Here is an 11,816-nt window from a genome sequence, read left to right as displayed (position 1 = left end):
GTAGATTTTTCTAAGATGAGTCAAAGTTTTAAAAAGTGTGTATGTAATTAAATAAACATATCACATAAGGTTACAAAATGTTTTCACACAAACCATACAATGTTCTTGATATCCTGCATTTCAATTTCGTTCATAACGTGTTGTAGGTACTCATCTTCTTCCTCTTCTTCCCTGCTTTTAGCTAAGGAATCTTTGTACTGGGATGTCAGTCTGGAGAAATACGACATAATCTGACTTGGTTTTAAACAATCCTGGGCTGAAAAGATACGCTCACCAGTTATTGTTTCATATGCAATGCAACTTCTAAAGGATTAGCCTTCTTCCCACTCTCTTCTCCTGTCTTGAATACCTCTTTGAGGAAATCTCGCACATGCTGCTTAAATCGCACTTGTTTCTTTTCCTTTTGAAGTGCCCATCCTTTTGTAGCAGTACCTTGTTGGCTTTTGTCAGAGTCACACATTGCTATTGGCATGGAGATCTGCTCTTCACTCTGTGAGACTAAATTACATTTTTCTGCCCACCTCAGCTTAACCCTGTCAAATGTAGATAAATCTGAATTTTGATGAAATTCATAAGTGTGCTTTTCAAAGTACATGTGTTCCTCGTATTCCTCAAAGGTATAAAAACTTTGAACATAACCCTCTTCTGAGCAAGGGAAACACTGGAGGGGCTCCTTAATAATAGTTGGATTTTGTATGTGTCCTTCTTGCTTCTCTGGTTTCCTGAACTCAGATAGGATCTTTAGACCTGTAGAATTTTGCTGTGAGGAGACCATTGAGGATGCCTCAATAACATTTCCATTTCCAATGTCATATGCATGGTGCGTGGTCATCTTACAAGACTCTACTTCCAGATCTGTAATGAAGCGTACATCCTTCCATTTGTGACTGATTATCTGCTGATGACTGTAATCCACGGCCACAACTGCTACTTGGCATCCTGTAACTCCTCCTCCACTATCTAAGGCCATCTTCATGTCGACTGGGAACTTGATGTCATTTCCATCTGCAACATGCATTCTCATCTTCTTCCTAAGATGAGCAATTTTGGCATCGCAATAGGATTTTCCTGATTGCGCCTCACTAAAGTTGTAGCTCTTAATCTGTATTCCTGCAAATATGACAAAGAAAACATTACATCACCATATTGCAAGGATGTTGAAACAGCTATAAAACTGTGACCTCAAAATAAACTCTCTCTCTCTTTTCCTATGTATGTATGTTTATCTGAAATACACATACTTTCTTTCTGTTGTAATAAACATTTAAATTAAATGTTGCATTAAATTACAAATGTAAGTTTAATCTTTCACTGTGCTAAAATAGTGATGAGTTAAAAAATAGGAATTTACTGGACTGAAAAACAAAAGTAGGAATTTTATTTACTTTTATTTATGTTTTTATTTTTAATTTAAAAAAAAAATTGCAAGAAATGTTATTAAAAACGGTTAACATATAAATTATACTGTACTTAAATTATTTACAGTTTTTGATGTTATTACTAAGTATGCAATGGAAATAAAACATATCCTTTTCCACATCAAACTCTCCATTAGCCTGGGACACCAATATCAGGCAGAGGACAGGAAGGTGTGATATGGAAAAGGATATTACTATTCTCTATTTTGCATGCTCAAATCCTGATACCTTGTATATAAAAGACACACCAAAATTTATATTTACCTGTTCTCTCAGATATACTAGGAATCGAACTCCAAAGAAATCCATTATGATAACATCCAGCGTTGTCAGATCTGAGGAAAGCCTCTTTAACGCAAGGATATTGCTGAACCACAGATGAGAGGGTATGTTCCAAGATGGACGCTACAGCGAACCAGTCTTGTTTGCCACTTTCAAAAATGTGCACCCAAGTGCTATGCTGAAAAAAATGAGAAAACAATATATATGAACAAATTTTTTTTTTTGATTCTACAAATGCTATCCACGGGTCAGACGGATTTTTCTCAGAAGTATAAGCTCATTGTTAAGAAATCTGAATGCATGATTAATAAATTCTTTTCTGCTTTTTGTTTAAATTTTACCTTTAAAGATCCTTTATCATCTTTTGTGATGCAAACTGTAACATGCCAGGAGATCCCTTTTTGGCCAAACCAGTCTGATTGCCTCTCTCGGTGCAAAAGTGGAAGAAATTTCATGGCCCAGTCCATTACTAACAGAACATGACATGTCTGCATGCTATCTAGGAGGTCCACTCTCCCACGATCTTGGTTTATTGTTCTAACAATGTGAGCTTTCCATGCTTGGATGTTGTTTCTTGCTTCTGTGACATCTATTGCCTCATCATCATCTAGATCTAAGGAGCACACCTGATCTGAGACCATTGATAGATTTTCACACTGTTGACAGCTGTCTACATGATCATGGTTACAAACTGACTGAAATTTGGCATCTTTACTGTCACTGCAAGGCCACATGATACAATGGTCAGCACAAGAAGAATTCAATAAGACATGGAACTTGAAGGTTCTTTTAAGATAATTCTGGCTTTCTGACAGAAGTTTTGTCAATGTAGCTTTCGTATCCTTGTTGATAATGCCTTTGTTTTCAAGATTCTTAATGATGTTACTCAAGGACTTGAAAGCAGCTAGGCCATCTGCTGTAATATTATCCAAGCCATAGAGATTGCGACGCTTAGAAGCAGAGCAAGCATGCAGTATTTGAAATAATGAAGCCCTTGATAGTGGTGAGAAATCAGTATCCTCGCAATGTTTTTCATACATGTCAATAATTGAAGAGTGACAAGCAGTACGTAGGACATCTGGAATCACAATTGTTTCACCTGAGTCAAGTTCCAATTCCCTTGTGCTATAGGACATAAGCTGATGGAAAGAGGAGTTGAAGAAAAATGACAGACAGTGTTCCAGTTTGGATTGGTCCATTTTTTTGTCTTTTCTTTGGTGGTTCATTTACCCTCTGAAAGATCTGGTCTGGTGAAACTGCCCGTACTTTGTCAATATGGTACTTTGTTAGTCCTGGGATTCTGTTCTTCAGATTTTCTTTTGTTGACAGTCCAGCCATTAAAGAGAGAGTATGGTCCTTCACAACATTAGAAGTGGATTCATTGTAAATTTTAGTCAATAGTTCCAACAGATATTCAGATTCTTCATTGCATTTGGTGGTTCTGTCAGGCTCGACAATAAGATTTAACAGCTCTTGTGACTGTCCAGGAGCAACCATTTCAAGTATACTATGGACCATTTGCGATGTTTTTTTTTCTGTAAGTAATTTCTGTTTTGGGATGTAATGTCTTGAAGAGGTTTCTGCAGTTGATATTTCAAAGGGCTGAATTTTCCCTTTCATAAAGTTTGGACTAAACTGTTAAATGCCTCTAGTCCGGTGGTATTTTCCTCACTCCAGTTTGAAATCTGTGACAGGTGAGGGCTCTCCTGTGATGAAAACTGAAAATCAAAACAAATCACAATTGAGAACCGGAACCAAGGTGATGATGAAATCTTCACTATGAAATATCATACGCTGCGTAATGCATGTAAAATATTGAGAAATTTCTTTTTATCCTAAATCTTTCTTGAAACAACATTTACAGGTGAGTATGAAATTAAATAAAGTATGAAATACATTTTCCAAATTATATAGTCATTGGATAGAGCACTAGCAATAAGAAGATTTTCAAAAAAGAAAAAAATATATACATATTCACATGGAAGACTTGCATGATTTGAAAAAACTAGAAATATGTCCATAGGACATGAATGCCCCGCCGAGGGTATATTAGTAATGCAACATTTTAACAAATTGAGAAAAGTGAGGTCAAGGTCAGAGGAAAGGTCAAGGTCAAAAATATTGATGCAGTTAAAAAAGTTACATCAGTATGTATTAGCATATGAAGTTTGATAAAAATATTATGAATGGTTTCTTTAAAACAGAGCTAAACACTAATTTAAGAAAAGTGGGGTCAAGGTCAAAAATTGTTGATGCAGTTGAAAAAGTTACATCAGTATGTATTAGCATATGAAGTTTGATAAAAATATTATGAATGGTTTCTTTAAAACAGAGCTAAACACTAATTTCAGAAAAGTGGGGTCAAGGACAAAGGAAAGGTCAAGGATAAAATATTGATGCAGTTGAATAGCTCTCATCAGTATGTATCGGCATATGAAGTTTGACACTTCTAAAAGAAAAGTGAGGTCAAGGTCAAAGGAAAGGTCAAGGTAAAAAATATAGATGAAGTTGAATAGTTCTCATCAGTATGTATCACCATATGAAGTTTGTTTAAAATATCTTGAATGGTTTAATCAAAACTGAGCTAAACAGTAATTAAAGAAAAGTGAGGTCAGGGTCAAAAGAAAGGTCAAGGTCAAAAAATGTTGATGCAGTTGAATAGCTTACATCAGTATGTATCAACATATGAAGTTTGATTACACTATCTTGAATGGTATCTTTAAAACTGAGCTAAACAGTAATTTACGAAAAGTGAGGTCAAGGTCAAAGGAAAGGTCAAGGTCAAAAAATGTTGATGCAGTTGCATAGCTCTCATCAATATCTATCAGCATATGAAGTTTGATAAAAATAACTTGGATAGTTTCTATGAAAGTGAGATTTGAACAGAGCTAAACGCAAAGTGTGACGGAAGGACAGACAGAAGGACGGAAGACGGACATAACAAACACTATATGCCCCGGCCATATTCATGGCCGGGCATAAAAAACTTGAATTTTCTCCATATCCAGAAGCTTTCACATAAGTTTCATAATTTCTTACAGATAGCAATCGAATTTGGCTCAGTGGTTCTTCAGAAGATGAAAATATGAAAAGTTTACAACAAAGATGATAGGCAGTTGACACTAAATCACTTGAGTTTTTGGCCCATGTGAGCTAAAAATTATGTACCTGATCTGAATTTTCAGTGTATATCCCATCAACTTCGTCCTGAAATGCTTGCAGGTTATGTTCAGCACACCTCTGTAAAATAATGTTTGGAGTGAAAGGAGTTAGTTTCATGGAACATGTTGAACATGTAGAATATAAAGCTAAAGTAACTCAGTACTCCTAAGTTATCAGTCATTCAATTTGTGTTTTAAAAATATTTTAATGCATGTACCAAAATTACATGTACCTGTGTAACATCAGATGAGAAATTCTTTTCATCCACATTTTCAGCCTAAAAATAAATTAATCATACATGAAGATATGAATACAAGTTACTGTTAGAATATCCTAGGGTTGTCCGTAAGAACTGTTTTTTGGTATTCACCGGGAACATTTAAAAAGTAGAAAGGGGTTTTAGGTTTCCTCTCCTAATAGAGGGTTGAGGGGAAATACATATGTACCAGAATAACCGGCGGTTTATATCATTAAAGGCAGGGAAATTCCCTGGCCTCAGGGACTTAAGGACAACCCTGATATCCTATATGCTAAGTGTGCACATGACTTTCAATTGGTGACGGCTATATATATACCAAAGAGATCAAAGTTGAGATGTCATAGCTTAGGGATGTGAGATTGAAATTCAAGTTTGTGAAACGCCGATGCCCCAGTAAGGCAGACCCATTCAATATACCAAGATTTTTTTACCTCAATGCTTTGACCTTAGTTTGACCTACTATTTAAATACAAGTAGGTCAAACTCCAAGGTATATATATATATATATATATATATATATATATATATATATATATATATATATATGGAATTTATTTCACTACTGGAACAGGTTTTTTTAAAAATTTTCATTCATGCTTCGCACTGGTTAACACAATAAAAAAATCCTGTCTCACGAGTGAAAAAAATTCCATGTACAACTACAAAATATTGAATTTTCTGTTTATTGCATTTTCTTTTCCCTTTGCCTCCATCTTTTAGCAAAACAACATCATATACTGTGACATCAAAGTTGAGATGTCATAGCTTAGGGATGGGAGATTGAAAACCTTGTAAACATGGTTTCAACACATTTGGAGAAACTTTGGGAGTCCTCAAGCCTCTTTCAGGATGTTTCATTGACTCTATCTTAAAATAAGCCATTGAGTATTTTTTTTCCAACACTCTTCATGAAGGGAAGGAAAATTTCTAGTTTTGTCACACTGTTGATATATATTCTTTAATTAACACAGTGACAAAATATCACCATGATATTTCACACTGTTGCAAAATATCACTTTTATTCAGTAAGTAAATTACAGTATTTTACTGTTGCTATGTTATTAGATATGTAAATATTAAAATATTTAAAATATTTTAGTAAAGAAACATTCAATAGAAATCAACATTTGCATTGTTTCCTTACATACATGGTTGGGACAGTTTCCCTTATTCCTAGCAGAAACATGCCATGTATGTTCTAAAGAATTTCTTTTTGATTTCATTGTAGTACATATACCTTCAAGTCTGTCTGTTTCAGATTTTCCTTAAAAATATCAGGCAGGTTGTGGACAAGGTCAATACACTTACGGCAAATGCCTACAATTAACAAATGATCATTGCAATGAATTTCCTGTACAGTTTGTATACATGTACTTTCATATATGATGTTAGGAACATTTTAATTCTTCATTATCTTTTTTGCAAAAAAGTCGTTTAACATTCCTTTTTGACACCATATCACTGATGTTTGATTTATTTCATTTGTGTCCTTATACCTCCCCCCCTTTTGCCCCTGAATTCACACTTCTTTGGTATATTACAAGAGTACAGTGAATTTATTTTTGGCCCACTGTTTCAAGGAAGTTATAAAACTGCACAATAAATTAAAACTGTACACATACCTGAGCCAACTGGTACCAATAAGGCAAAATGACTGAAAACCAGCTTGCTCAATTGGAGCGTAAATCTGCGGTATGGCTTGGCCCTCCCTTCATGAAGAGGATACTGGCACGTAGATTTTTCGTGCCATGCTATTCCGAGATTGTCTCTATGGAAGGGGCACACAGTGTATAAGCTGAGATCAACTTCAAACAAACCACATCGTACGGCTATCAGTTGCCCTTCGCTTGCTATGTCGGAATTACTTACTGAGCACTGTCTTAAATGGTTGTAAATAGGCCTTTTACACTCACTTAACTTCCTTACTCCAAATTCGTGAGGAAATCTTGAAGATACTGTGCAGGGTGTTTTTATAGCATTGGATACACAGGCGATGGAACAACTGACGTCTGGTACGTCTGCCATATTGTTTACATCAGTTATACAGAAGAGTTCTCAGAGGGAAATAACTCTTACAAAAAAATCGCTCTTGAACCGTTGTAGGACGATTTTACGATTTTTTTTTTATTACAAACAGAGAACACGAATTTGTTTTTTAATTGTTTTCAAAGATTTTTTTTAAATAATATAATCATTATGCATTTGGGTTTGTGAATATACTAAGTAATGGATCTAATATGCTAGATCCATGTAAATTATCGTCACATATTGCATTGGGTCTACATGTATCTGGAAGTTCAACGCTTTAAAAAAAAATCCACACTGACTGAAGGCAAAATATTTTTGAAGAAAAATTAGAATAATACTAAAGTGTCATAATATGTAAACTTGTATTGTATTTGTATTTTTTTGTATATATGCATGATCCTTTTTTAAGCCATTAAGTGCGCAGCACAGTTAAGGCTGCAATAAGGAGGCGGGGCCTAATTTTTACGGGAAATGCTTAATATGACATCACACAAAAATATATGTTCTTCAAATTACCACAAAATGAAATGATTTGCTATTTTAAACTGTTGGATAGCTTTAAACTACATCAATACTTACTATTGCATGTATTTTTGTTGTTGGTTAAATCCCACACAGCAATATATAAAGAATTCACTGATCGCAATGCAATTGTCAATGTGACGTCATATCGCAAACGTATGCAGTGAGAGGCGGATAAGTTATATTTTATACAATGAAAAAATGTATTTTGTAATTAAATAAAATATATTTGCAGATATATAAGAGGCCGTTAACTTGGATGCGATGTCAATTTTATGATTTTATTCATATACTTCCATTGCATTTACTAGATAAGCGATACTGCCGTAATTTTGTATGCAGATTCATTGAAGGGTAATAGAAGGGTCATAATAAATCGATATATTGCAAGGGCATACCCTCAATGAATTATGACAAGCTTTTACACATAAATTCAAGAGGTATCAAGATATTTGAAAAGTGCTGCGAACCTGATGAAATCTTGCAAACGAATTAATTATATCTATATTTAATGTACTTGACCAGCAAAATATTCAACATAAGGTCTAACAAACGTAATTTTAGCAATTATATAGTAGAATCTATATAGGTTCGCAGCACTTTTCACAAACTACAAAGAGTGATGAAAATAATAATTAATTAAACTTAGATTTTTAACGTGGTTATGCCCTTGCAATATTGGAATTTATAGATGACCTCAATACTGCAGGTAAATTTGCTACAACGACGTGACTGTCACATTACGTCACAAGTCTAGATAAGAAATCTAATCATCCTCAACATGTAGTTTTCAACCGCATTACATTTGTCCGATAATAGTTCAGTCCTAAAAAGAATCGCCCATCGTTGTAAAGAATGTAATTTCTATTAAAAATATTCGCCGGTATTTCCATTTGTAACCTTAACTGTAAGTACTGCGTGTTCATGATTGTTAGTGAGACCGGTTTACCAATCGTTACAGTGAACTCTTCAGTCTTTGTACCTTTTCCCATAGTAATGGTGTTACTTCGTATGTTTAAATAAGAAAATACTTTACAATAATCATTTAAGATCAGCAACCACAAAAAGTTGTCATTATGAAAATATTCTTTTTTCTTACATTAACTTTGGGTCTTAAATTGCTTGCAAAGAAATGCTTGTAATTCTTCATGAGATATGTTGGCGTTATAAGCTCAGAATCGTTACCATGGATTAATCAAATACAACATATACTTTAATCAAGATCAATTTCATATTGTTAAATGTGCTAATTAAAGAAATGTTTTGAAATTTAGAGTGAAACAAAAAATAATCTCTATTAATCTTTACAGGAATGCATCAGTGCCAAAAAGAAACTTTATTTCTTTGTTGCTATGGGCAATTTTCTGTTGCTATGGCGATAAGTATTTGCACAACGTTCCTTGGTTTGTAAAGAAGTCTCAGATAAATTTTCTTATTGCAAAATTTTTTTTTTTTTTTTGGTACTCAACGGCAACATTTTATTCGATTTATATATCCCACAATTTACAATTACTCTTTCTTCTTCATCAAAACACCCATTTTTGTTGCTAGGCAACGGATGGGAAATATCAAAAAACACACCTTTTTAAATTTAAATTCCATAATTGACGTTCCTCTGCCTTTGTGTAAAATATACGAAACTTATGTATTTGTGTCAGAAGTTTAGAAAATATGGGCTTGAATAGTGCTGAAATTTACAAAAATCAGCAAAAAATGCAAAACATGCGTATCTTACACTGCCTATGACGGAGATGTCTTAAAATCTAATTTCTATGTTTTGCACTGTTAAAACACTTTAAATGTTAACGTTCATCTTTACGATAACATCCATTAAAAGAATTCTTGTAATATTCGCATTCAATTTCAAGCCTGAAATATAAGTGATTTTTTGGTCCATAAATATGGAAAATTGGCTGGTTGCTAGGGAAATTTCTTTAGCCAGGTTTCCATAGTAACCATAATCCAATTTGATTTTAAGTTTACATTCATAGTTCAAAGTGCGAAAGAAATCTATATATGGAAAATCATCCAATTCTGAGAACCCTCATGATTCACCCTTTGCCTGATTTTTACAGAGACCTGTATTTAAAATGCACAGTATTTTCTTTGATTTGTAATGTCATCATATCTGTTAGTTATCCATCTTCAGGGATTGCTTGTAATGTGTTTGTACTATTATTATATCAGAATAGGCTGGATTTTTTTTTTTTACCCATCTAAAAGACTTTCAATTTTTCAGCTACGGACTCTGAAATCCTTAATTGTATCATTTTCCCTTTGTTTTTTTAACTTATATAATTTGAATTTCACGTGGTAACCTAGGAAAAATTCTGGCTGGTTAATTAATTTCTTGAGGAAATGTGACGCAATGACCAGATGATGCAATACCCCATGATTTAATATATTGACATTAATACATGGAGCTATTCTAGTAAGTTCCTGTTCTATGATAGTTAAATCTCGAAGTTCCTCTGGTACTGTACCTGGGTTCATATTGTTTTCTGCTGAGAACATTTTGATTTGATGTTAATGGGTATAGCAACGCACTTTTGGCCATGTTCATTTCAAGTATTCTTTTATGACAAATTGTACTATAGGATTAAACGTTCTTTTTTCAGAATTCATCGATGTGTAAACTCATGCCTTCTGAAAAAGAACGTTTAATTCTTGTAATTCCAATTACGAAATTGTAAAACTATTTCTCTTTGAAGCCTCCATACAATCTGTTATTCTGTACAGCGTAGGAATACTTTATGCCGCGATGTGCAAATGAATCGCAATCGAGATGAACGTCGATAAAGTTCAACTTTAATTGTCAAAACATTTAATAAAATATGCTTATAAAAACTCTTACAATATTGTTTAAGTCAACAAATATCGTAAATACAAGTAGACTTCAAAAGAATTCATCCTTGACCATGCATATATAGACCATGTTGACAATATAACGACAGACGCTCTAAAACGAAAGTAGCAGACCGACGACAACCTTGATTTGCTCTGGTTTGTTCAAAGACGGGACAGAATGTAGGATGTAGAAAAATGAATTTGATGCTAATAATGCAAGAGTCTAAGGTACGTTTCTCTATCCTATCACAGCACTACCGGGAACTGAGCTGATTTGTTTTGTAGGCCTATTAGGAACGTCGAGAATATGACTTCAGAGAGTTAAAATTTGCACTCGTGATCTGACAGTGACATAAACATAATATTCCCGTCTGTCAGTCCTGTATGTAGTCAGTTTTGTTTTTATTTAAAATTAATTTCAAGTTTCTGTAATTGTTTAGCTAAAACACAGAAGTAGGCCTAACGATTTGTTTTCATTTGTTCTTACAATAAAAGCTAGGTCAAGAAAGTAGTTGTGATTGAGAATTTATCGATGTGTAAACTTTTTCTTGAATTTGTTCTCGTCCAATCAAAACACAGGAAATCAATAAATAAAATTAAAATTGGAATTATAAAAGAATAAGACATTTGCTGAATTTAAAAAGCCCTAATAGAATCCATAACTTTATTGTATTAAGCATTTTCATCAAGAGAGTGAAGGTGGGGTGGGGTGAAATATCATCATGATTCAATATGTACATCTGCGTTTGTGTTCTAATATTTCTAAGAGGTGTTTTCGTCTAGCTGCGTATTTGATATGTTCATTTTCTCCGGGCTCCTCATAATTTAGACAAATTTTCTACAAAGTCCTTGATTTTTTTTTTTTTCATGCTCAGGTGCAAATTTTTGAGTTTTTGATTTTTTTTCTTTCGCGTAGTCAGTGAGTAAAACATGAAGAATTGGACAAAACTACACTGTTACTAGTGGGTATTTTTTTTTTTTTTTTTTTTTTTTTTTTACAAAAAAAAAACAGATGTCTCCCCTTCTTTACCAACATTAACGAGTGCAAATATATGATCAGGGTGAAAAATAATAATGCAGTGCATCTCAACTCAAATTCTGTGTACAAAATTTCAAGTCTTCATGTCAAACGGATCTCAAGTAATGGTCTGGTTGTGTTTTTCTTAATTTGACCTTGAAGAAAGTGGTCAAGGTCAAATATTTTGATGCAGTGCATTTAGTCTCGATGTTGTCTTTCCTTGTTCCAAGTTTGAAATCCTATATGTCAAAAAGTTCTCAAGTTATGACCTAGACTATAT

The 11,816-nt window shown here is 33.7% G+C and overlaps 2 protein-coding genes across 2 annotated transcripts; both read right to left on the bottom strand.

Moving 5' to 3' along the window:
- Positions 1–277: 277 nt before the first annotated feature.
- LOC133192865 (uncharacterized) lies at positions 278–3,197 on the bottom strand. Its single transcript, XM_061328868.1, has 4 exons — positions 2,931–3,197; positions 2,042–2,839; positions 1,683–1,878; positions 278–1,110 (listed from the first exon to the last, which is right to left on the bottom strand). Exons 1-4 carry the CDS (start codon positions 3,195–3,197, stop codon positions 278–280), a joined length of 2,094 nt encoding a protein of 697 aa, XP_061184852.1.
- A 119-nt stretch (positions 3,198–3,316) lies between these two features.
- Positions 3,317–7,146, bottom strand: LOC133192864 (uncharacterized). Its single transcript, XM_061328867.1, has 5 exons — positions 6,744–7,146; positions 6,359–6,438; positions 5,095–5,139; positions 4,869–4,940; positions 3,317–3,418 (listed from the first exon to the last, which is right to left on the bottom strand). Exons 1-5 carry the CDS (start codon positions 7,144–7,146, stop codon positions 3,317–3,319), a joined length of 702 nt encoding a protein of 233 aa, XP_061184851.1.
- Positions 7,147–11,816: the final 4,670 nt, after the last annotated feature.

This window comes from Saccostrea echinata, unplaced genomic scaffold (assembly GCF_033153115.1).
Source record: "Saccostrea echinata isolate AGI-Se365-2 ecotype Australia unplaced genomic scaffold, CSIRO_AGI_Sech_v1 ptg000025l, whole genome shotgun sequence".
NCBI classification, from domain to species: Eukaryota; Metazoa; Mollusca; class Bivalvia; order Ostreida; family Ostreidae; genus Saccostrea; species Saccostrea echinata.
Note: the sequence above shows the minus strand (reverse complement) of the source record. Positions and strands in the feature narration are given on the sequence as shown.

Coding starts and splice junctions, on each gene's coding strand:
- LOC133192864 (XM_061328867.1), bottom strand. CDS start 7,146: ATGGCAGACGTACCAGACGTCAGTTGTTCCATCGCCTGTGTATCCAAT. Junction 5,140..6,358: donor TGAAACAGACAGACTTGAAG/GTATATGTACTA, acceptor ATTTATTTTTAG/GCTGAAAATGTGGATGAAAA. Junction 4,941..5,094: donor TCTCATCTGATGTTACACAG/GTACATGTAATT, acceptor ATTATTTTACAG/AGGTGTGCTGAACATAACCT.
- LOC133192865 (XM_061328868.1), bottom strand. CDS start 3,197: ATGGTTGCTCCTGGACAGTCACAAGAGCTGTTAAATCTTATTGTCGAG. Junction 1,879..2,041: donor ATGATAAAGGATCTTTAAAG/GTAAAATTTAAA, acceptor CATTTTTTTCAG/CATAGCACTTGGGTGCACAT. Junction 1,111..1,682: donor TAGTATATCTGAGAGAACAG/GTAAATATAAAT, acceptor TCATATTTGCAG/GAATACAGATTAAGAGCTAC.